Source organism: Haliotis asinina, chromosome 9 (assembly GCF_037392515.1).
Source record: "Haliotis asinina isolate JCU_RB_2024 chromosome 9, JCU_Hal_asi_v2, whole genome shotgun sequence".
Lineage (NCBI taxonomy): Eukaryota > Metazoa > Mollusca > Gastropoda > Lepetellida > Haliotidae > Haliotis > Haliotis asinina.
The window spans coordinates 11,449,535-11,477,400 of record NC_090288.1 but is presented as its reverse complement, the minus strand read 5'-3'; the positions used below and the strand labels follow the sequence as shown (position 1 = coordinate 11,477,400).

General features: G+C 39.2%; 1 protein-coding gene across 1 annotated transcript in view; it reads right to left on the bottom strand.

The window, feature by feature from the left end:
* The window catches only part of LOC137296953 (uncharacterized), a 163,600-nt gene that overhangs the window by 15,520 nt on the left and 120,214 nt on the right, over positions 1-27,866 (bottom strand). Inside the window, exon 5 of the mRNA XM_067828874.1 lies at positions 8,271-8,609. Coding sequence (XP_067684975.1) covers positions 8,271-8,609 — 339 coding nt within the window. The remainder of the gene's footprint in view (positions 1-8,270; positions 8,610-27,866) is intronic.

Sequence of the window (27,866 nt, the reverse complement as noted above, 5' to 3'; positions counted from 1 at the left end):
ATTTGTGAAATGCAATCGATCACTTCCATATTGTTATGGTATTTGATGTGTAAATGAACAGTGCTGAAATGTCTTCGGAAAATGTATTTCAACAACAACACTTAGCATATGTATGGCCCTTACCACGGGGGACAAATTAAACTACCGCTCTTCATGGCGGAGAAATGTTGCATAATCACTTTCATCATCCAAGTGTGAAGAATCAGTCAGTCTGAGATTGATCCATCTTTAGTTGTTCCCTGAGGAAGATTTGATTATCTATGATGTAGGATAAATACACGATGATCGCACAAAATAATTACAGCTGATTTCAAAATTAAACGAAAGGATTCAGATAACATATAAGGCCTTAATATGACTGAAATATGATTTATAATAAGGTGTCTCCCTGATTAATTTATACCTTGCCTTTCCAAGAAATAATCACTTAATGACAGAACTCATTTTATGTCCAACGTCTCGATTAATAGATATAAACACCTTACTCAATACATTAGTGTTTAAAAAGTGGTTGCAAATATTTTTATACGCACTCCAAAATAATGGTTTCAATTATGCGTACATCACATATTAAGTTGGAATTCAAGTCAATATTATTTCAGATCAGCTAATGATACAGTGTCCAATGATGACTTAATATCTCTGATAATAATATTTATCATAAAAAGTTGTATTAAATAACATGGATAAATAAAAGCATGAAGTCATCACAACAAATTATTTCCTAAGAGCTAATCTATTTTTTTTTAATTTGCACACATAAATGATATTTTCATGCAAACACCACATATAAAACATGGATTAATTATGTTGTCAGTACATGTCACTTTCAAGCAAATTTTTTTATCTCCAAGTTACATCTGCCTCGTTTCCAGTGCCAAGCAGCAATGCATTAATCCTCGGACACTTGCAACAATAAACATTCAATGGTTATTAGTGTCTGGAAGATGTTTAGCAGCAGCTGGATGGATGTGCTGTAGCGTCACCCCCTCGCTAAATCTGTCCGCATAACGCAACCACTACACTAATGCAACAATAATTGAAGATTACAACAATAAATTAAGCTCCTCATATCATTATGTAACTTATATATACCCAAAATGTCTTCACTACAATCAGGAAAATTCACCCTTGGATAACGATGATGGTGACATTTTTCAACAGGCATCATTCATCCTGGTACAAATTGAACATGATATGGATATAACCCCTAGTCCCTTGTGTGTGGAAAGAAAAGATATTGCTCATAGAAGACGCCTTCATTACATTATCAGCAGCTCAGATGGTTCTACCAATATGGTGGAGAGTCTGGTCTGCCTCCAGCCTCGAGAAGAACCCAAATCCTTATTTACATGCGCACCAATTTGTTGCCATAGAAATGAGTTTTAGGACATCTTCTGCCAGTTGATGTTTTGCCAAAGAGGTATGCATGTGCCTGGATTGGTGATGGTAAATTCATTATGATCTTTGTTGGTCGCTAGGTTTTTTATCCAAAAATGGCAAATCACAGATAAGACTGGTGAGGAGGTCTGAATATTAATGCTACTTTGGGGAGTAAGTTTGGAAGCCTGGCCTATTTGACGAGGAACTTCACGCTGAAAGTTGGCTTCTGTTGCACATATCATTATGCCACAGCATCAAGGTAGCCTGTCTCACAATCCCTGAGCCACATGATTTTCCCTATTGCCTACCTTTGCTGTGTTAAAATCCTAAATGAATCAAGTCTAGATTTCCTGGGGTTAAGAATCTCTGGGTTTCTTGGTTACTACCAAAATTATGTATATTCAGAGACTAAGTGTTAGTCTAAGTATTGAGGCTATATTTTCTTCTACACCTTTCAGGGACTGTGATGGACAATGTCTGAAAGTAATCTGCAGCATTTCAAATACATCTGACCTGTATGTATTGAAGACATAAAGCAATCCTGTGAAATAACATTAATTAGCCTTTGAGAGGAGTGTGAGTTACGTCTTTAATATTCCAGTCACAGTTGGGAACAGCAGAAATTGGCCTCACGTTTCACAGTTGTCATGGGGGAAAATGAACCCATGTTCGGTGTTTTAACCACTACACATGCTCTGCCTTTTTACTTCCACAGCATGTAATTATTTTGTTCCCCGGAGCATAACTCAAAAACCCTTCAATATTTTTGGACCAAAATTGATAGATATAATAATTTGTACCTATGGTTGTGCCTTCTACTATTTACAAATTTTGGGATTTTTTTATGTTTCATTTGTTTTTTCCATGGAACGTTTTGGTCTTAGTCTAATGGAGGGATGGGTTTCATTTCCGGAGCAGAACTCAAAAATCATTCAATATTTTTCTGCAAAATTTGGTAGATATACCAGTCAGAACCAAGAGTGGTGTCTTTTGCTATTTACAGGTTTGTGCGAAATATTATTTTCCTAGTTTCCATGGAAACGATTCCGACTTAATCTCAAAATGTACGGATGGGCTTCATTTCCAGTCTACACCTCGAAAACTATTTAATATCTTTCATCAAAACTTGGCAGATATTTGAGGGAGACCACAAAGTGGTGCCCTTTGCCATTTACTAATTTTTGGCATTCTAACTTTTTTCGGTTTCCATGGAAACAATTTGGAGCACAACTCGAAAACCATTTCATACCCATTTAGTGACTAAGATAATACAGCTTTTGAAATGAAACTATGCCAGGATCTATTTTCACTCAGCTTATCAGGTAATTCAGTGTTAAAAAAACCAACATGGATTTTCGATGACAAGCTAAGAGGCTGATGTTTCTCCAAATATCCATCCTAAAGATCAGTTGATTGTACCTATTAGTACTCCCAGTTTTTGTTGTTATATTTATTACTAATATTCAGAATGTTTGTTTGTTTGACACTGTAGTCCGCAATATTCCATCTATATTGTGTCTGTCTATAAATAATCGAGTCATGGGCAACAACATGACCATCGATCTACACAAATGGGATAGAATGACATGTGTCAAGCAAGTCAGTAAGTCTGACCACCAGATCCCATTAGTCATACATGCATGGGTAGCTAAAGATCAATTCCAACCCGGATCTTTACGGGTGTTCTGACTTTGCAAATGTGCCTTGTATTTCACAGACAGCAAGACACATAGTCAGGAAGAGGCTTTCATGTGTAGGTTTACGTTATTATTTCAATTCAACCTTAAAATACCACTGTAATACCACAAAAGTATTGGGATACATCTAGCACTGACGGACCTAATGGCTTAAAATAGCAGCAGTATGTATCAATTCTAGACAGGAATATCTCTCTTATCAGAGGTAAATTTACATGCTGTTGTATCTGGAGTATCTGATATTGCTATGGATGCATTTTGTGCTTCATTCCATGTGGAGACAGATAGTGAGTATTTGTTTCACACATGCTCGTATGCTCATAAATGTACATTATCACCCCCTTTAATAGATCATTTAGCAGTTAGCTCTCAAACATCATTCACAGCTAAGGGGCATACAGCCTGTGAAGCACTAGAAGGATCACACTCATATTACCTTACATCCTGTAAAGATCTTCAGCAACCCATGCTTGTGACAACTAGCGGGATCAGCTAATCAGGTACTTGCTATATTCAGCAGTATTGCAGCCATATGGCAGCAGTCTGTAAATAGCTGAGACTGGACCAGACATTCCAGTGATCAACATCATGAGCAGTAATCTACACAAGTGGTATGCGATGACGTGTCAACCAAGTTTTCAAGCCTGACTACCCCATTCTGCTGGTTGCCTGTTACAACAAGCATGGTTTACTGAAGACCGATTCTAACCTCAACCTTCATCTGTAGCATGTGCCTGAATGTTTATAACATGTAAATAATTACCCTCAGATCATGAGGAAATCTTCCATCTTCATGGGTACATATAGAACAGGAAAATGTAAACTTATTGGCTGGGTTCAAGGTCGACAATCCAGCCAAAAGGATACAGGATCTACTGCTTAGTGTATTTGCATATTGCACGGAATAGCAATTTATCATGCAAAGGTGTGTTCTGCAGGAGATACTGATTGTGTGAAATCATTTTGACAGCAAAGTTTGTACAATGTCCTGACAATGCTATGATGTCATGAACTTGATGTCTCAATACATGCAATGGCATCACTGTTACTGCAAAACTAACAGCAGGACCATGTTCCGAGATGTACATTTTTCAATGAAAACTAAAGAAGAATGAGTTCTGATGATGAGCAGAATCTCACCCTTGTGTCTTCTGATATCAATTATGTGAACACTCACTGACAAAAGTTAAATATCCTCAGCAAGCCTTTGATATTTGTAACTATACCAACTTATGGCAATACAGATGATGTGAAAAGACACTTGGGTTAGATTCTCTAGAGCTCCAAGTGTTGGTTTACCAAACATGCAGGAAAGGAACACCACAGACTACATGCCTGAAAACCAACAGCTCTAGAAACTTTTGGTCTACCACACATGTAGACTATGAATTAATCAGAGTAGACTTTCGAGAAATGAATATTATGTACATGATCAGTGCCACTGGGACATGTTCACAGGCCATCAATCAAGTCTGGTACTGACCATTATTCTACCAGCACTGGTTTCCAGGGACCCACTCCAACATGAAAACTTCACTGTTCCCACAGTCAGAATCTGGTAGTACATTCTATCACAATTCCCCATTGGTAGATACTACAGAAATATTTATGAAACTGTTGGTGTAACTCAGTTCATAACATGAGACCAGCAAAATAATTCAAGAATGTTGTTTGGAGATACTGAACAAATATATCCATGGAAGTCCATACAAGTCTGAAATATGTGGCAAGTCTAGATGTCACAGTTTCAGTTTGAAACTCCAGAAACTCTGGAACAATAACAGTAATAGTCCGTTTATATGGCACACTGCCTGCTTATGGTCCTACCTACATCACTATCTCTGGTCTTAGGACACTATCATACCGGTACTTTCTGATGCTTTTTCAACTCTCTGGGGACCATACAGCCATGCTGCCTCTTAGGCGCAATGAACCAAATGCTAATGTTGCCTCAGAGGCATCCATTTTAAAGCTGAGTGAACAGAGACAATGTGGATCTAAGTATCTTGCCCAAGGATACTATGCAGATGTGCCCACCGAGGAACCCGAACCAGGGTGCATCCACAGGGGATCGAACCCGGATCTTCAGTATGATATCAGTGCACTATTGTGCAGATGCAGATGCAGATGCCTTATCACTGCACTATTGTGCCCACATCTGCAAAGAATCCTTTTCTTTATATTCTATGATAACTTAGAAACTGTAATTTTCATAAAATATGTTCATTTCAGAGATGAGATGTTTGTCAATGATATTTCTAATTAGACCTGATACTGAAGCTAAGTGTCATCTTTAGTCAAGACAATCAATCATACAATTAATTACTTCTTTAGATGTGATACACAACAGTTATTTCAAAGTGATACGGTTTACAAAGTTGAGTTGAGGTGATGAGGTGAGTGACTGAGTATGGATTTAGGCTCCTTTTAGCAATAATTCAGCAACATGATGGCAGGGGACACCAGAAATTGGTTTCACATATTGTACCCATATAGAGAATTGAACACTGGTTTCAGTGTGACGAGTGAATGCTTTAACCACTCCTCACCCCACCTTTAGTGATGAAAATTTGCCAAGTTTGTTTCCACTCATGCCCTATTAGCCGTCACACATGACAGAAATTACTATTAAGTAAATTTCAATGATTTGCTCTTTTGAAATTTTATTGTTCATAATTTCCACAAAATTCATACAAAAATTCTATTTGATTTTGTTTTTGAGACACAGCAACGTTTTGGTGAAGGTCCAACAAGGTGAAGGTCGCTTGTCGTCTGCTGCCATACTTTGCTGCACATGGTTCTAGTGAGAGTTTGGGAATAATGGCAGTGAGATAAGATGCTTAGGTAAAGCCTAACTGACAGACAGTGGAAGAGCAATTAGCATGCTTCCAGGTGGCGACATCGAGAGAATATAGTGGACATAATCATCTGTAAAACTGACCTTCAGAACCAGCTGTCTAAAACACATATATGTAAGGAAATCTTAAAGCGGTTACAAACTGCCAAATGTCTTTAAATTGTTTGATGCATGAAACTTTTGGAAATGGTAATCAAGTTCTGATTAAAGCCACTTCTACTGTGGCCAACATGACATTGGTGATCGTGAAACTGCCAAACCACAAACCAATCAATAAACCGATCCACTAATCTACCAACTCGGAACACATTATCATTCTAAACTCATCCCAATCCAGTCTTCCAGTTTTTAATTTCATTTTTTTATTCAATAGGTATTAGAAGCATGTGTGACTCTTTTCAGGGCTGCCTATTTCACTATGAAAGTAAGCCCCCTGAGGTTGATGAGGCTCCAGACTAGATGTCTCAAGGGAATCGCAAATTCTGCCACCATTCGAACTGGCTAACTTCAAACATTCTCTACTTGAGATTCACAGCCTTAAATGGAATATCATAAAAAGGGCAAGTGTTTGAGAGGAACCTCAAAATATGCATGGATCAAAGATGAGGGTCCAACAGACATGGTCCTTCCTGGACCAAAGCAATAATGGACTGCTGAATCTAGAAGTCTAATTGAAAACAGTAGACGGTAGCAGCAGCAGCAGCAGCATCTATTGGTCCCAATTGATCAGGTTCACTGGTGGGAACAACAGATGGGGAATTGGTCTGTTGGAGTCAAGGAGTCTGTCCTCCTCCTCCACCTCCATCTTGGATTGCTATATATTGACCTCTGTGTTATACACATAACCACTGTCAACATCACCTTTAACCTTCCCATCACTGAGATCAGGAGTCACGATGGCCACTTGGTGCAGTACTTGGACCTGGCAGCAGTGAAAGGGTTAATGTTCCTGAGCAGATTCTGTTGAAAGTTCTGTCTATGTCACTTTCAACTTTCCAGCTCTCGAATCAAGCTTTAAATGATCTTGGTGTGGTCTTTGAATATGATATTGCAAAAGTGAAGTGGTTAATGTTGCGAATCTGATGTTTTTTTTAAATGTTGCTTTCTTATGGGAGAAAACTGGACGAAGGACACAACCTTGTGGGTGCCTTTCTCCTACAATGTCGGACCTTGTAGACAAGAACTTGGTGCTCAATTAACATTGGTTTTCGTAAATGCCATGTTTGTAGTTCATGGTGATATATCAAGAAATCTACGCTAGACAGACATCACTTGAGCCGTTAGATTACAGAGCTGCTTTCTATTGTCTGAAAGTGAATGACTGGGGACTAGACAAACCACTTGTGGGACATCCCATCCAATGATCTGCATGACAGCAGGTAGTACCAAGTCTGGATTGGACAAACCACTTGTTGAAGGAGTGAGTGAGTTTGGTTTTACGCCGCTTTTAGCAATATTCCAGCGATATATGGGCGGGGGACAACAGAAATTGGCCTCACACATTGTACCCATGTGGGGAATCAAACCCGGGTCTTTGGCGTGACGAGCAAACGCTTTAACCACTATGCTACCCCACCGCCCCACTTGTTGAAGGACATCACAAGCAATGATCATCATGATAGTGGTCTTTACCAAGTCTGGACCAGACAAACCACTTGTCGAAGGACATCACAAGCAATGATCTGGGTGACAGCAGCCTCGACTGAGTTATGGCTAGACAAACTACTTGTTGCAGAACATCACATTTCATGATCTGGGTGACAACAGCCTTGACTGAGTTATGGCCAGACAAACTTATGTCTGACATCCTGAGGTGTAAAGATTAAGTATTTTGTGCATGCAACACACACACATTTTGTGATACAAGGGTCATAAATTTTTGTATTGTATCACTGGTTAAAGAGACTTCACCATTTTTTTACCATTGTATAGCACTACATATATATACACATATATAATGTGTATGTTTTTTTCACTGTGTTTTATATACCAGGGCGATAAATATTTGTATTGTATTATTGACTGGTCTTAAATCAGCCCACAGTCTATGAGTAGGGATATCCATGGAATTTCAGTTTAAAAGCGGACAAAGGTGAGGCATTAGTACTTGCGTCCAAGCACAATGCACCGTGCAAACATTCATGTAAAGCATGAACACACACCCATGCATGTATCCATTCACATGTATGAATGTGACATTTAAGGCCATTACACCTCACCAGATTGTCTTGCTATGTGGAGCATCAATATACTCAAAAGGAATAGCATGACATGCATCCAATGAGGCATTCTGACTTAAAACATAGCATTGCTGAACTACTCATAACCCTCACCTTCATGTTTCTTCAGCTTCGGCGATACGACAACAACAGGCTTGGGCTCAATTTTCGGGTGGATGAAATAATCTGCTTCTTCACCATAGAGACGATACAGTTGTTGGTGGTGCCATGGCAACGAGTCAAGGTCAGAACTTGTTACAGACTGGTTCTGGTCAACATCTTCGTCATCCTCAACTTCCAACTCTCGCATGGGTGACTTTGGCAATGTGGGTGACCTTGACACATGAGAGCGATGGCGCCGCTGCTGCTCTGACGTTGGAGTGTGGTGACTGTCATCTGAACTGTTGTCTCTCTGCATTCGTCTCTGTTTTGATGCAGCCTTCCTGTCATCAGCTGAAGGGTAAATGTACAAGTTGTTAAACTGAATAAAAGAATGAGTGAGCATGCCAACAAGTTAGGTTTAACATTTCTTTCAGCAATATTCCAACCATAGTGCAGTGTTCACAATTAGTGAAAATTTATGCACCCAAACTATAGTCACATGTCACATGTAACAACTTCAGTGAAACTCATTGTGACCTATTCAGTCAGACACTTGGGCTTGTGGTTTGTAGACTTCCATCAGACCGTCAGCAAATCTACTGGATTTGTCTGAGGGTCCGACACTGTTTGTGAAGACTGATAGTGGAAATGATGAGGCTATCTTCACCACTGATAGCTGGTAGAACTGTCATAGTATTAAACCAACTGAAAGGCTTCTCTGTCGTTGTAATAATTAGTTTCGTTTTATGCCACTTTAGCAATATCACATCGGAGGACACCAGAAATGAGCTTCACATGTTGTACTCGAACCTGTACGTAATCAAAATCTGTTCTTTGGCATAACAAGTGAATACTTAAACACTCGGCTACCTCAATAAGTAAAGTATATGACTGTGACAGAAATGATAGAGTACTGCAGACTCTTCGCCATTTAATTTTTCATCCCTTCTCAAACAAAAGGGAAATAACTTATGTTTGACATTAAATACCTCTGACAACACCTCAATGGCACATTTGAAGCTTGATCATAACGAGTGGGAGAGTTTAGTTCTATGCTGTTTTTCGCAATATTCCGCCAATATCAAGGTAGGGGACACCAGAATTGGGCTTCATTCATGTAAAATTTACAACTAATCACAACTATCTCAAATGCTATGCATACTATCGACAATGACCTTAGCATTTTCAATTTCTGCTGCCATCGTTTGATTGTAGGGCAAAGAATGACAAATCCTTGATATATTCAGTTTACTATTACACTCCTAATACAACACAAGGAACACCAAAAGACCTCTCATATTGTACTAATATGAGGATGCTATGTCTCCGTCACAAGAACGTAAAACTGTAACTACAGGACTACCGAACTGCTGAAACACTCACAGATGGGTCAGACCCTTCAGAACAAATCCGTTTATCGCTTATTAAATTTTTTCCAAGAATAAGAAAACTGTAGAAATTAATTTTCCTGCTGAGTAAATAAAATTCTAATGTTTATGTTGGCCAAAAATGTAAACATACAAGACTGCCCCATCCACTGCGCTAATACACTTTATAAATTGCCCAAAGTAAAACACTTTTTGTATTTAAAAGGAATATCACTTTGACTAGTGATATTTTAAATAATTTTTTTTTCATCCTGCCTTCAGTTTTTCTGAGGACAGAAATCCATAAAACTAAAAATAACATTAGTCTGACCTATAAAAAAAAAAAGAAACAGGAAAAAAATTAATCACTTACCAGCTTGCCAGAATCAACTTGTCACAAATGGTAGACAATGTAATTTGAAATTGTATACTAGCATTAAATATTGTAGTGCACAACGAAAATAGTTAAATCCATCTTATTCAGACTATATGTCCTCTTTCTAAAAGGAGACATGAAATTTACAATTCGAGTAAAAAAGGGCTCATCTATCACAGCAAGCAGTGCTAGAGGCCATTGTTAATGTTGCCTCTGACAAGTTCCTCACAGGGTTCTCCTGCTGCCTTCACACCTTGCGTGTTGTTACTCGTCTGAGTGTGACCGAACGGATTCTCTAGAACAGTGCAATAACTACATCATGCTGTGTCTTCCTAACGCAGGACTTGATAAACTGTCTGCCCTACAGGTCACTCAATGTTAAAACTCTGAAATATTGCAAACATCAGGGTCTTGTCATAACACCTTATCGGGGAATACTGTGCATTCTTGTTCCGGCGTTGTTCACTGAGTGGGTTGAGTAGCAACATCATGGACAGCTGGAGTGGTTGACGGGGACCACACCATCACTGACAAGAAAAGGTGCCACTGGACGAAAGACATGATTAGCAATGAAGACTGCCGTTGGTCTGTATTTTATCATGTGTAGCACTAAGACTGTCATTGGTCTCTCTAACGTATACGAGATATGACGTAGATATATGCGTAGCTCTAAAACTGTCGTAGGTCAATGGAAAAGTATGCGAGATATGACGTGTAGCACTAAGACAGTTGTAAGTCAATGTTAAGATATGCAAGATATGACATGTTAAGTACTAAGACTGTTGTTGGTCTGTGTTTTATGTCATGTGTAGCACTAAGGCTGTCGTACATTTATGTAAACTTAGGAATTCATGACAAGCATAGCACTAAGAAAGATGTTAATTTGTGGGATTTATGATATGCGAAGCTTTAAGACTGTCATAGTGTTATGTTGAAGCATGCAAATTATGACCCTATTAGCACACAGAAAGTCGCAAAGGTATCTTTCAGCATAGGAGTTACGATATGCGTAGCACTAATGCTGTCGTAAGTCAAAGCTGAAGTATGGCATTCATACTTACGTAACACTATGACTATTGTAGGACCATAGTGAGGTATGGAAGACATCTACTACTGCCAAGCAACTTGGCAACCATTGATAAGTTTTACAAAATGATCTTAGAACCCAACTGGCCTAATCCGAAGTGAATGTTCAGGAATGGTGGAAGTCAGTGCTTTGTTTTGTGAACCAAAGCCTTAAAAAAATGTAGGTTTTTTGAGTTGACACGCCCTTTACATACACCTGACATAATATCATGCACATCATAAATCCTGAAATACTTTATAGTCTCTCATGCTGACCTGTATTTCCCAAGCTTTTAATCTAAATATTCCTGTTTAATGACTTGTTGTACCCCGAGTGAGTCGACATGTTCTGTTGCTGGGAGATACAGATACAAGGCACAGTAGGACTTCCTCACAGAAGAAGTCTCTCAACTGTCCGCTTATCTCATTGCCTCTGTGACATGACCTTCCTCTTGACAACTAAATATTTCACTTCACTGTCACCAAGTGGCTCCTGATAAATAGATGTTTGGTAACCAGATGAATTATGAATGGCTCAAAATGGCTCTAGGACAAATAGATGTTTAGTAACCACATAAATTATCAATTGGTCTTGGAGAAATAGATGTTTGGTAAGCAGATAAATTTTCAATGTCTCCTGGAGAAAAAGATGTCTGGAAAACAGTGAGTGAGTAAGTGAGTTAATATTTAACATCACATTGGCAATATCTCAGCCATATTGTGATGAGGACATTCAGCAATGAAAAAGATCATTTGTACATTATAAAGCCTGTCATCTGGTAAACAGATAAATTATCAATTGGTCTTGGATAAATAGATATTTGGTAACCAGATGAATTATTAATATTAACCTACCAGGTTCCAACATTATTCGTGTCTGTTACTGACCTTAACACAACTTTAACATTGGTGATAATGGAGGAACAACATGTCACACAGTTACCTCCCTTAGCTTAACCAGGATACTTAGGATGAAAACTGTTAAACCTCATTGTCTTGTCTGATACAGAGTTAGCTCCCTTAGATGTACAAGAATAACTAGATGTGGTATAAATAAAGTGGCATCACTGTAGACTTTGCTCCTAGATTAAAGTGCCACCAACACTAATGGCATTCATCACCCACATACAGAGATTCGGCTATACTACTGAATGGTTTAGCCAGACATTTGTGAGCTAAAAGATCGTAACTGACACCAACACGTTGTCAGAATAAATAAAGAGTTGAGGACATAAAGTTACATTCTCTTAAACAACATGTCAAAATTACAGGAGACATTTACTACTCTGTTGAAACATACATGCAGTGTTTTGAGCCACCTGTGCATGAACCACAATCAGGTGTGAACCAAGATTTGAATCACTGAGGATCAAGGATTACTGGCATGTGGAAAGGAACTGAATTGAAACACCTGTGAGTGAGTAAGGTTTATATGCACTATATTGTGATTGGTAGAAAATTTGGACCTGGGTACCCAAGGTAGCATTACCAAACCCACCTGACCCCGGTGCCTAATAGAGCATTATTTAAAGTTAATTGTCTTACTTATGAAGCAGTCATAATGATGGATACCAGAAATATTCCAGCTATATGGCGGACCAGACAATCCAGTGGTCAACTGCATGAGCATCAATCTGCACAAATGGGAACTGATGACGTGCCAACAAAGTCAGCGAGCCTGACCACCAGGTCCCATTAGTATCACAGGCAGGGGACACCAGAAATGTGCTTCACAGATTCCACCTATGTTGGGAATTGAACCCGGGTCTTCATTGAGATGAGCGGACACTTTATCAACTGGGCACACCTCTACCTCAATTCAATTCAAAACCCTTCACAGTAATTCCCACAACCAAAACTGTCCAACATGTCTGCATACCTCACTAGCAGCAGCAGCAGCAGTCCAGGTACAGAAAGCAAATCCCTTCCATATGTCACATCCTCCTCGCTGTACAAATCTGGCTTCACTTATCTTACATGGCTGAGGAATATCAAAAAACATTTCTCCATTTTTTTCACCCAATATCTGTCCTATTCTCTTTAAGCCGTTGATTACTGAGTGACAGCTGCCCTTGTACAATCAGATGAACTATTTCGTGAGATATTCTCCATCAGCAGTGTCAAAGACATGGATTCTTTTGAAGTGAAAACTTCTCATTTTCACAGTCGATTTCATGTCTGATCACACATGTATTGGGAGCCTGTTAGATTGGTATTTAACTGGGATGTGAATTTGAAATAGTTTAGTCAGGCATTAAGAAGATATTAAAAATTTCCTTTTAACTAAGCATGATATCCATCTACTTCAGATGTAGTAAAGTGGAAAATGTTTTCAAGATCATGTTATCTTATCATGATTTGTGCTGTGTATGGAATATGTCCACAGTGGGCTCAAACTTAAACTGTTGGAGAGACGGACTGAGTGAATAAGAATACCACTTTCGTTTGCATACCTCCATGACGCGCACACCTGCTTAACAACTGATCCTCTAAAAGTGATGACAAATACCCCATATATACCAAAATGCAACACCTGCTTAACGACTCATACTCTAAAAGTGATAACAAATACCCCACAAAGCAACACTTGTTTCACAACTGATACTCCAACAGTGATGACAAATACACCATATATACCACAATGCAACACTTGCTTGACGACTCTAAAAGTGATGACAAAAACCCCACAATGCAACATCTGCCTAACGACTGATACTCCAAAAGTGATGACAAATACACCAAATATTCCACAATGCAACACTTGCTTGACAGCTCTAAAAGTGATGGTGAATACCCCACAAATCAACACCTGTTTAACACCTGGTACTCCAAAAGTGATGTCAAATACACCAAATATTCCACAATGCAACACTTGCTTGACGGCTCTAAAAGTGATGGTGAATACCCCACAAATCAACACCTGTTTAACACCTGGTACTCCAAAAGTGATGACAAATACACCATATATACCACAATGCAACACTTGCTTGATGACTCTAAAAGTGATGACAAAAACCCCACAATGCAACATCTGCCTAACGACTGATACTCCAAAAGTGATGACAAATACACCAAATATTCCACAATGCAACACTTGCTTGACAGCTCTAAAAGTGATGGTGAATACCCCACAAATCAACACCTGTTTAACACCTGGTACTCCAAAAGTGATGTCAAATACACCAAATATTCCACAATGCAACACTTGCTTGACGGCTCTAAAAGTGATGGTGAATACCCCACAAATCAACACCTGTTTAACACCTGGTACTCCAAAAGTGATGTCAAATACACCAAATATTCCACAATGCAACACTTGCTTGACGACTCTAAAAGTGATGGTGAATACCCCACAAATCAACACCTGTTTAACACCTGGTACTCCAAAAGTGATGTCAAATACACCAAATATTCCACAATGCAACACTTGCTTGACGACTCTAAAAGTGATGGTGAATACCCCACAAATCAACACCTGTTTAACACCTGGTACTCCAAAAGTGATGTCAAATACACCAAATATTCCACAATGCAACACTTGCTTGACAGCTCTAAAAGTGATGGTGAATACCCCACAAATCAACACCTGTTTAACACCTGGTACTCCAAAAGTGATGTCAAATACACCAAATATTCCACAATGCAACACTTGCTTGACGGCTCTAAAAGTGATGGTGAATACCCCACAAATCAACACCTGTTTAACACCTGGTACTCCAAAAGTGATGACAAATACACCATATATACCACAATGCAACACTTGCTTGATGACTCTAAAAGTGATGACAAAAACCCCACAATGCAACATCTGCCTAACGACTGATACTCCAAAAGTGATGACAAATACACCAAATATTCCACAATGCAACACTTGCTTGACAGCTCTAAAAGTGATGGTGAATACCCCACAAATCAACACCTGTTTAACACCTGGTACTCCAAAAGTGATGTCAAATACACCAAATATTCCACAATGCAACACTTGCTTGACGGCTCTAAAAGTGATGGTGAATACCCCACAAATCAACACCTGTTTAACACCTGGTACTCCAAAAGTGATGTCAAATACACCAAATATTCCACAATGCAACACTTGCTTGACGACTCTAAAAGTGATGGTGAATACCCCACAAATCAACACCTGTTTAACACCTGGTACTCCAAAAGTGATGTCAAATACACCAAATATTCCACAATGCAACACTTGCTTGACGACTCTAAAAGTGATGGTGAATACCCCACAAATCAACACCTGTTTAACACCTGGTACTCCAAAAGTGATGTCAAATACACCAAATATTCCACAATGCAACACTTGCTTGACGACTCTAAAAGTGATGGTGAATACCCCACAAATCAACACCTGTTTAACACCTGGTACTCCAAAAGTGATGTCAAATACACCAAATATTCCACAATGCAACACTTGCTTGACGACTCTAAAAGTGATGGTGAATACCCCACAAATCAACACCTGTTTAACACCTGGTACTCCAAAAGTGATGTCAAATACACCAAATATTCCACAATGCAACACTTGCTTGACGACTCTAAAAGTGATGGTGAATACCCCACAAATCAACACCTGTTTAACACCTGGTACTCCAAAAGTGATGTCAAATACACCAAATATTCCACAATGCAACACTTGCTTGACGACTCTAAAAGTGATGGTGAATACCCCACAAATCAAAACCTGTTTAACACCTGATACTCCAAAAGTGATGTCAAATACACCAAATATTCCACAATGCAGCACCTGCTTAACAAATAATACTCTAAAGGTGATGACAAAAACCATCAGATCAAAGCCAAGCATTGCCTGACTGAAATCAATAACAGGAAGTAGACATTTACACTTTCGAAGTTGAAAACACAAATACCAGTTTCTTTCGCCAACTTGTACCACCAGGTGGTGACCAAAATTCCAACTGCAGTATACATAATATTGAGTTACTGCAAAACCTTTCCCCTAAGTGAGTTAAGCTGAATGCTGCAGAAGCCTTATACTTCATGTCAGCTTGGGAATTGTTCAGCAGAGAGATTTGAAAAGTCGACTTCATTATACAGCGTTCCTGCAACCCTACTGTAAGATGAAGGCCAGCAAAAACAGAAGACAAATGTGTTGAAATTGGACGCAGACCGGTTTTTCGTACTGTCAGACCAAGGGATGGGAGATCAATGCTCTATCTCACGATTGCTGAAGGCTTTTCATTAAATACTATTGATTCTGTTGGCTCGGCATTAAATAGCTGGAAATAATTCAGCTATATTCACGAGAACTAACATAATTCAAATACACTTTCAGGGCTTACAAAACAGTTGAAGTTAGCATCTAATAATTTGTCAAATTAAACACAAAGTATTCCTTGGTTCTGGTGACAAAAATAACTGTAAGTAATTAGATCGAGAATCTTAATTGATACATCCACTAAACCCTCTATTTGACATCTTACATGTATGTTTGGATGGATGGTGGGTGGTACCAGTTGAAGGTGGGTGGTACAGGTTTTGGTTAGACTGTGGATGAGTTGAGGATGGGTGGTATAATTTGAGGGTGGACTGTGGGTGGATGGTACAGATTGAGGATGGGTTGTATGGTTTGGGGATTGTTTGTGAGTGGATGGAATAGTTTGAGGGTGGGTTGTATGGGTTGAAGGTGGATGGTATAGTTTGAGGGTAAGTTGACAATGGGTTGTTGGTAGATGGTATAGTTTGAGGTTGGGTTTTATGGGTTGTAGGTGGGTGGTGCAGATTGAAGGTGGGTTGTATGGGTTGAGGGTGGATGGTATAGTTTGAAGGTGGGTTGTAGGTGGGTGGGTGGTAGAGATTGACAGTGGGTTTTTTTATGGTTTATGGATGTGTTGCGGGTGGATGGAATAGTGTGAAGTTGGTTTGTATGGGTTGTGGGTGCATGGTACGCATTGAGGGCGGGTTGAATGGTTTGTACTCGAGTTAACGGTAACTGGTACTGGTTGAAGGAGGGTAGTACTGGTTGTCAGAGAGTGGGTTGTTCAGTTTGGGATTGTGTTGTAAATTGGTTGATGGTGGGTTCTTCGATTTGGGGCCTGAGAGAAATGTTTGATTACAGATACAACTTATAAACCCTCTGGCCAAGGCTAGTCAAGTTTCTGGATAAAGAACATCTGTTTGACACCAAAATCTCTGTCCTTTGAATGAATGCAGTAAAGTAATATTCAAATAATATTCCTCCCCTAATAGTCACTTCATGCAACAGTCGTCCTCCACTTGTATCTCAAGATTTACATAGGTCATGGGCCGTGGGATTGAGTCCAGTGTGAGAAGTGATGTTCATGTAAATGTTATACTATATTCACAGACATGCTTTCATGGATCTGAAGTGCTTGAGTTACAGAAGCGTTATATCCACTCAAAGGAGTTACAGAGGACTGATTTCTTTTCATACAACTATTTATAATCTGTCATGGCTAATCGAGAGTGTTCTGTAATTTATTTGAGTAGTACATTTTCCTGTCACTCATCCACCAGGAAGATATCTGAAGGTCGCAGGATTGATTCCCAGCCCCATCAAAACTAAAGACGTTAAAATATGGTACTTGTTGGTCCCTAGCCTGGCAACTCATGTACATATGCATGCAATCATTACATGAGCATAATACATGTATTCTGAAGTATGACTTTAAACCCCAAGTCACCTCACCTCACCGCCTGGAAAGTGAAGACCACTGTGGTCAGAATAAAGGGGATCCTTGAGTTTTGCAAGTGTAGCCTTTGAATTTAAGGATACTTTAAATTTTGAACTTTCAGTATTATAGCTATGATTGAGAGAGTGAGAGCTTTACACCAATTTTAGCAATATTTCAGCCATATCACAATGGGAGACACCAGAACAGGCTTCACACATTGCACCCATGAGTGGAATCAAACACGGATCTTAGGTGTGACGAGCGAACGCTTTAACTACTATCTTACCCCACTAACCCTATGATATCTGTGACAAGGACCCTTTGGCATTGACCATATACAACAGACATTAGTACAACTAAGCATGAGTCATAATATACAAAACATCTTTCATCCTATATTTGCTGAGTCAGCAATGTGATGCTTTTGTATTCTCAAATGATAAAAATGATCACATTTCTGTATTAATATATGGAACATCATACAGAATAAACATCTTTATAAATACATTAAACTGCCGTAAGTGAAGGAGTAGACATTCAGTCTCTTACTGTCTGGAAAACTAACAGTAAACAGTGTTAGGGAGGGTAACCTGTTGACGGAAGAGCAAAGAAGGTGGCTGTTTATGACTAACAAGTTTACAGTCTCTTAGGACCTCTGTTGCTGTTTCCTTAACTGGACATCCTCCCTTGTTGCTCTGATACATACAGTGGTTTGACTGTTGGTTCATTGTGTGAGCTTAGCAGGTTTTGCTAACAGATGATCAACTAAAGCAGCACAAAGATGTTCTCCCAGTCTTCATCTTGCTAAATGACTTGAGTGATGCAATAGTCACTGTATCCTAATTGAGTATTTGCTCATGATGTCAATCACTGATGTGGTTGATCCAGACTTGTTTTATTTACAGATCGTTGTTGCAGTTCGAATGGTTCTTTTGACATAGTGTTTGGTTTTTTTTAGTTCTGTAGGTTTTCAAGAAATTCTCATCACTGTTAAGAACACGCTGGTATATATACATAACCATCATACTATTTAGAACATGTTATTGTGCACTAAAACAATTATCATACTGGTGCATTAAAATAATAATCATACTGTCCAAAGTATTGCTTCATTATTGTTTAAACCCTTGCTCACTATTTCCAATCAAGCATATAAGAATTAACATATGTTCCTGTGTATTTGAAAATTCTGTCTTTGATAAATTTCAATAAAATTATTATGTTTATGGACTACCACACATAACAATTAATTTTGAAATAGTTCAAGCTGATAATGAAGTTCCAGGTGAGGTTGCAGTGTATGTACATTGGTAAATAATTTCAATTCATTCAGCCATTGATTGTGATGAATCTACCCTATTAGTACCATGGAGATATTTACCGAAGTAAGTGATGGCTGTCATCTCCGGAATATAAAAACCACAGCTCATTATGTACACGAACCTTGCGACCCGCTGCTTGACAATTACCTATTCTTATCTACATTGACTCGCTACCTCAAGAGAAGCCATTGTTAGCAGAACCGCACTCAGACACTCTCCTCAAAGCCAGTCCACCCTACAAGGTATGATATATCGGCATCGGTAGAAATCGTCGTCAGTAGGCCAACACAGTGCCACAAGTTTGATACATTCTTGTCTGTGCCTGTTAATACTTACGATTTTTTAACATAAATGAACACTCACAAATCATGTGACTTGTCACCTTTGGCAAACTGTTTCTCATTTCAAGGAAAGCAAAACTGCTACCCATGTGAAGCACCACCTACTACACCCAATAATGATTAAATTCCTTTTTCTAAAGTCACTTATACATGACTAAACCTGTAAGAATTTACTAATTAAAACCACAAAAAATATACCTATAATCTTATTCAGAAGTTTCCAAGGTGCATTCAGTTTAAATCATGTGAAATGTTTAATATCATTTGACACACAAATACCAACCTTACTTCCCACAATAACAGATAGAAATGCAAATGACAAGAAGAGCACGGCCCAGCAAGTTGAACCCACCCTTCAATTATCCATTCATACATACTTCTCAAGATTTGTTTAATCTGTTAAAGCAGTTTTGATTGATGTAAGTGGTTGAACTCTACATAGAAATCAGGACAAAAGGAACAGGCCTGCTCCAATACCTGTTATCATTCTGAAGGATGAATTGTGTCAACAAACAGCATAGCTGAAGAGGGAAGAGTTGACAGATTAATTCCCAGGATGTGTGGGTGTGTTGAACAGTGACACACCAGACCTTCAACATTTCATACAGTTGGCTCTCTGTTAGGGCAATGGGTGAGTGAGTAAGTGAGTTTAGTTTTATGCTGCACTCAGCAATATTCCAGCTATATGGCGTTGGTCTGTAAATAATCGAGTCTGGACCAGACAATCCAGTGATCAACAATATGAGCATCAGTCTGTGCAACTGGGAACTGATGACATGTGTCAACCAAGACAGCAAGCCTCACCTCCCGATCCCTTTAGTCGCCTCTTACGACAAGCTGAGTCACCTTTCATGGCAAGCATGGGTTGCTGAAGACCTATTCTATCCCGGGACCTTCACGGGTCCATCACTCTTTATAGTTCAGTGAGTGAGTGAATGATTTTGGCTCTGTGAATGTAACCCTGAGGACAAAATAAAGTGAACAAGGAGCAGCTCCATCTCAGTGATGCAGACATCATAGTACCCTGGGGTGGTGGTGTAGCCTAGTGGCTGAAGCGTTCACTCATCATGACCAATATCCAGGTTGATTCCACATGGGTACAAACCGTGAAGCCCATTTCTGGTGTCCCCTGCCGGAATACTACTGGAATATTGCTGTAAGTGGCGTAAAACCATACTCACTCAATTGTCTGTAGCTCTACCGTAAGTCCAGCAAACGCCATCAAGAAACTATACTGGGCCCTGTTTCACAAAACTCTCGTAAGCCTAAGATCTCGTAACTTTTCTTGTAGCATCTGCATCTCCTGTGTTCCACTATAGGAGGTACAATGGTTACGAGAAAACTTACGAGATCTTAGGCTTAAGATAGTTTTGAGAAAGGGGCCCCAGAACAGCAAAAGGAACACACACACCCACACAAAAATGAATAAATAAATAAATATATAAAATAAAAATAAATAAAACATATATATATTTTAATAATATATATTCATAAAAAGTAGGCATTTATGTTTGTGTCTCCTATTTGAAAACTTGAAAACAATAAAGATATGAGTTCTTTCGCTGTTCAGTGTGCGTTTACAAAATTCATCACATATTGTCCTCTTTCTATACTGTATACCTTGGCTGGAAAGACAAACGGTATGATATGCATATCAATATTCACCACACAGCACATCGTTGTGAGAACTATGCAGAATATTTTCCACATATTCATTATATTTGAAGATGCTATGCAGCAACTCTCATAATTCATGCTTCTTTATGATATACAGGATGTATACTGTATATATTCCCTGTGGCATACCTTTGAGGCAATGAAATGTGGAATGACAAGAGATTTTCCATTATAAAATACCAGAAGATATAAAGTAGGATGCAGTTTTTCAGATTTTTTTCTGGGCTTGGAGTAAATAACAGAGAGAGAGAGCACAGGAGTAGTAAGTGTTTTTGGGTTTTTTCTGGGCTTGGGGTAAAGAAACAGAGAGAGAGAGGGAGAGAGAGCATAGGAGTAGTAAGTGTTTTGGGTTTTTTTCTGGGCTTGGAGTAAAGAAACAGAGAGCACAGGTGGAATGAATGATTTTTCTGGGCTTGGAGTAATGAATTAGCGCGAGAGAGAGAGAGAGAGAAAGAGAGCACTGGAGAAATAAGTGATTTTAGCTAGGCTTGGAGTATTGGAGTAAAGAAATAGAGAGAGCACAGGAGGAATACGAGAAGGAATAACATGACAGTAGCTCTCTATCATAAGTGATACGTTATCAGTTGTATCACCCTCTTGGGATGTTTATACAATTATAAACCTGTGAACTCTGGACTCTAGACTGACACCAGTCTCCTCTCTAACCTGCTGAATATAATCAGGACATGACACTCTCATTCAGGAATGGCGCTGTTGGATCTGGGTTAATCGAAACACTTGTCAGTCAAAGACAATATATCAAAAGGTCTTCCCACTAACTCAGCTCCTATTGTTTCAGATGAGGCAATCACTGGGTGTGATAATCCCCTATAATCCCTTATTTTGTTTCCTGTGAAATAGTATTCAGGACCAAATGGGATAACCGTTACTGAACCATTACTCTTAATCTGTTTCAATCCCACCAGCAAGTTAGGTAAGTGGGAATGAGCTGGTGGGGTAGCCTAGTGATTAAACCATTTGCTCCAAAGACCAGAGTTCGATGCTCCACGCTGTGACATTGCTGGAACACTACTAACAGCGGCGTAAAACCATACTCACTCACTGTTATAAGTGTGTCTGCAGGGATTGGGAAAGAGAACTGGGTCATTTTCGGGATTGTTCACCATTTTCAGAATGTAGAATGGGCCACCGCCCTTGTATCAATAGTAAACTTCCAAATTTTAATGGCCTATTTTTCATTCTAATGAGCAAAATGGCCTATGGCCCCTGCCTTTCCCAATCCCTGGTCTGGATATAATGGTTACAAAGGCTGTCCATAAGGTTTGTCAATTTTATCAACATACCCAGATGAATAAATATATTGAATTATACAGGTATGCAACTTTCAAGTCTGAAGATTTCCCTGCAGATTATCAAGGTAGATTCATGTACTGTGAGTCATTCACATATGAAAAGAGCAAGCAATATTTCTGTAAAACAAGCACTATCAACTGAACCCTGACCAATGGGCATGTTGACAGCACATAACCTGTGGCGATGCCCTCCAACCTTTAGCACACTTTGCCATAAACACACAGGTATTCCTTGAATTCAATTCATAAAAGGCAGAATGATGGATGAACGAGAACTCTAGCCACACATTTCTAAATACTGTAGTATCTAAAATGCGTCTGTCTCAGAGGTTACCTCTGATAACAATCTGAAAGAATTAAAAGCAGAATAAACATCTATTTCATGACTGTCAAGGGTCAGAAGTTTACAAGAAGGACATTATGATGTTTTACTTTCACTTCAAAGAGCTCCTTGGAAGAAATCACAAGGCTGTTTTTTTCAAAGCTTTTCTGTTGCAAGGAGGAGGGTCGTAAAAGTGTTTGGAGGAAGATGAGTACTGAGTTGCACATTAACATGGGTAGTTTATCGTGAGTGGGGATAAGGAATTGAGGCAAAAAAGTTTACGATCTGGCTACAATCATGCTGATCTCACCTCAGCATAACGCCACTGGTATAAGGACTGTGTGCAGTGACTTACCCATGCTACCACCTGAGTGAAGCCGAGATCTTACACCTCACACTGTACTTGCCACAGTTTATACCTGCTTCTTGGTGTGCATATATCAAGTGACAGTCCTTACCTAACAGGGTCCTCTCCTAACAGGGCAAAAAGGTGAACTCTGCAAAACGGCAGACCTCTTCTTTGACTTTTCTTGAGAGGACAAAATGGCAGATCTTCCCTAAAAGAGCTAAAAGGCAGAACTCTGCGCAGTGACAGACCTCTCAATAGCAGACCTCTCCTAGCAGGACAAAAAAGCAGACGTTTCATAACCAGGCAAAATGGCTGACATTTCCTAACAGGGCAAAACAGAAGATCTCTGCAAAATGGCAGACCTCTTCTTAGACTTTTCGTAAGAGGACAAAATGGCAGATCTCCCGTAAAAGAGCTTAAAGGCGGAACTCTCCTAATAGACAAAATGGCAGAATTTACCTCACAGTGCAAAAAGATGTCCCTTTAAGTGACCAACAAGGCAAATAGGCAGACCCAGCTTAACAGGGCGAAAGGACATGAAATATTACATCTGATAATAGTGAGTGAGTATAGTTTTACCCTGCTTTTAGCAATATTCCAGCCATATCACAATAGGACATCAGCAGGGCTTCATACATTACCCAGGGCAGTGAGGCAGCCTTGTGGTTAAAGCATCTGCTCTTTACACAGAAGATGCAAGTTGTGGGAAGCCCATTTCTGGTGCTCCCTGCCATGACATTGCTTCAATAGTGCTAAAGGCAGCATAAGAGCATGCTCACTCAGATTAGATTCATGTTTGACTTCAAACCCACGTCTTCAACATATTCATTAACCACTGGGCCACCCCACTGTCCTGACAGTGTCAGTTGAAGCATTGACAGGTTCATTATGTCTACATTAATACCAACAGACAGGTAGCAGAGTTATCTAGTAGCTAGATCTCAGGTGTAAACGTCATATGACCTGTTGGGAAGCAATTGTCACACACCTGATAACATGAATCAGGCACACATTAACTCGAAGCTATTCCTTACAGACTCAGATGTAAGTTTAAATACCATGGACTTTGAACATATGCTTGATGGGAGCCAGAGGGTAATGCACACTATCTCCCTGACAACAAGCTATTTTACAAATCTATTTTTGTCAGCTTGTCTTGCTGTGATGATGTTTTAGATGATGAGGGCTGTGAGGTTTAAGGGAAAGACAGGGTCTAGATTTCCGAAGCTCTCCTATCGCCAAGGTAGTCGTAAGTGCCATACATTAACTTACGACTATCTTAGCGCTAAGAGGGCTTTGAAAATCCAGGCCCTGGACTTTATACCCTACAGGTGTGAGGGCAGAAACGGTTCATGCAGACCTCTATTCAATTTGATTTTCAATATTTGACCCTTGATTCAATCATTTTTTATTCAATTCTTCATGCAAAAAATCCATTATTTACAAACCCTTTTCCAAAGTTTTGACAAGGAAATCAGGAATGTATACAATGTAACCTTTTTCAAACAAATGAAATATGATGTTTGTACACAGTACAGCATTAAGTTGATGTCTACTAACAACAGTTCCCATTGGATAATTAGCCCTGCATCATACAAGCATGTTTCACCTTATTTCAGTGTTCAAAACTGAACTCTAAGTTTACATTCTCACAGTGTAGAAATAATTTACATTAGTATATTAAAATAAATATTCAAATATTGAATCGAAACTAAGGGGTCCGATTTGACTTTCAATGAATCGAAAAGAACCGAATCATCGTAGCGCCTACTTTATGCCTTGGTACGGCATTGCCCAGAGAGGTGACGCAGCAGCCTAAAGCATTAATGGTTGTAATGAGGCAATGAGGGGTATTTCCACCAGGAAATTCTTTGTGCCTCAAGTATGAATACTGGATTGAGGTGAACTAGTAACATTAAATTATGTTTACATTAAGGATACAAGTACAACAGAACCTGAACATTTATGTCTCGACGGGGATATCATATGAAGACAGAAAACTTGATATCCCTTCAGCACGAAGTGAGTGACTATGGCTCTGTGCCACTATTAGCAATGTTAGACCAATATCATGACAGGGGACACCAGAAATGGACTAACAAATTGTACCCAAGTGGGACAATAAACCTGGGTCTCTGCCATAATAAGCAAACGCTTTAAGCACTAACTTTAACTAACCTTAACATATTAGAATTAGACATACTCTTAGTCTTATATACTTACAAAAGAACCCACATAAAACTGAAAGGGAGTCTCAGAGCTCAATGCTCATGCTGTTGATCACTGGACTGCCTGGTCCAGACTCGATTATTTAGTCTGGAATACTGCAGCGTCAACCAACAAACAAACAACACAGATAGGAATACTTTGTTGCTACTAAGACGACCAACCAGATCATCACTGGTTCAGCAACGACAACATTGCTTTAAGAATGTACACACATTCTGTCTGACAGTGTGCATCATAACAGGACCTGCAAGACTTCTAACCAACATTTCCTAAGTAACCCTGATCCAATAATGCCCTGCGGTTTATACGTACATTATCACACCCCTCCAGCCTATCACTCGATCTGACTTTTGTTTTATCTGCCTCTGCATCAGTCAGCCATGGGCTATGTACAATATTCATATAGCATGTTTGCAGCTCACATATATATTTGTTGACTGATCAAATGGCAACTAGATAGATATGAGTCACACTGGTGTTTGATCTTAATGGCGGTCTCAAGCTCTTTCACCTGTGGAAATCACAGATGCCCAGATAGGGGTCAAGTGTCAGATTCAGCAAGGACGTTATTCCTTTCCCAGCAAATACTCCGCCCTTGGGTCAATCAGGCAAATACTGTCGAAAACTGAATGATTCTCATAACATTCCTGTATTGGCCATTTGGTGACCAGTACAATCAGGGCATCAGCTTCCTTCTTGTGGCGATATTAAAGGATTACAGACACATCAGTTTTTCTTAACGGTTCACGATTTCATTCAAATGACCCATCACTATGTTTGAGTTTACACAGTAATATATCAGATTTGGTTCACTGGGGCGCGTTCACTAGCATTGATGTTCACAACCTGAAACATCTGTTTAGGAGATAGCTACACGATGTGACAAAGACGTTTATATGACATTTGCAGGTCCGTCCTGTATCCATATGTCAAAATGGAAAGAGAATGAATGTATGGAAAAGGATGCTTATCTTAAATTGACCCTTCTTACAATTAATATCTATATGTAGCCATTTAAAAAATACAATGTACATTTGAAGGCTTCATGAGTGAGTGAGTCAGTCAGTCATACCCATCTAGAGAATCGAACCTGTGTCTTGGGCAGTTTTACTACTAAGCTACCCAACTGTCCCCCATGAAGCTTCACCGATAGTGAGTGAGTTTAGTTTTACGCCACACTCAGCAATATTACAGCCATACAGTGGTGGTCTTTAAATAATCGAGCCTGGACCAGACAATCCGGTGATCAACAGCATGGACATCGATCTGCGCAATTGGGAACCGATGACATGTGTCAACCAAGTCAGTGATCATGTTAGTTGCCTATTACGACAAGCATAGTTGTCTTTTATGGCAAGCATGGGTTGCTGTAGACCTATTCTACCCCGGGACCTTCACAGGTCCTTCACCGATAACCCATCAAAGTAATACTTGGGGAGATCCATGGCTGCTTGTAACCATAAGCTTTAAAGTATCTGTTGACATAGACTTGTTGAAAAACAATGTATTCAATCATTTACATTTCTCTGAGGCACTTCTAATGAAGCTTGTAGCTTAATTCTTTAACCTAGAGGCCCTACAAGTTAAGGTTTAGAGTATAAGGGAACCCCAGACAAAGAATCCTTGTAAATCTGTGATGTTGTACTTCTTAATACTGAATTTTTTAGGAGTTCTATTTTACTTTTAATGGATGAAACAAAAGTGAAATTTTCACTGAATGCTCAATTGTGATATCTTTTAAAATTTCAAAAGTGTGAAATGAAAAGATTACTGTCATTATTCATACTATCTATATAGTATACTAAGTTTATATCTAAATCACCACATCCACAGATCATGACATGCTCTTCAAGGCAGGAAAAAAACAAGCACCATCTTTTAAAGTCTTTTGGTATGGCATGCCATTGGGCCAAGCCACCAACCATCTGCTCTCTGATGCAGACGTTCTGTACACTACCACAAAGAGGTGGTCTGTTTCAGCAGATTCCCCCAAGAAGCCCATTTCAAACTCCAGTTAAATTTAAACCGAGACTTAAATAAGCACCTTAAAAGACCTATAGAAACAAACATTTATTGAATACTAGGCTCTCTAGCATTCTCTTTTGAAAGCTTGGTGTGGGTGGGCAATGCCTTCAGAAATCCTTATAGACACACAGGAGGAGACAGACGTTTTCATTGCACCATCAATTCCAAGAATGCTTCCGTTGGAACCTCACAGTCCGGAAAAATTCTTAAGGGGTGCAAGTGAAATGGCATGTAAGTCATGTGAGTGCACATACAACTATTTTGGTTCACAGTTTCAGCAATTACTTTTATTTAAATATAATCTGATGGCGCAACACTTTCAATATTTGTTCTTTAGAACCTCCATGATTTTTTCTATTTATATTTATTTATTGGGGGTGGTTAGCGATTTTAAGTAACATGTTATCTGGCTACTTCTTTACATACCTTACCTAAAATAGCCTACAAAAACCAAACAAAATCAAAGCCCTGTTAACTTGAAGCTCTGCTTAGGAAAAACCTACAACCCAAGATCAATAACATCTAGCGATTGATCTTCCTATCTAGATGATCAA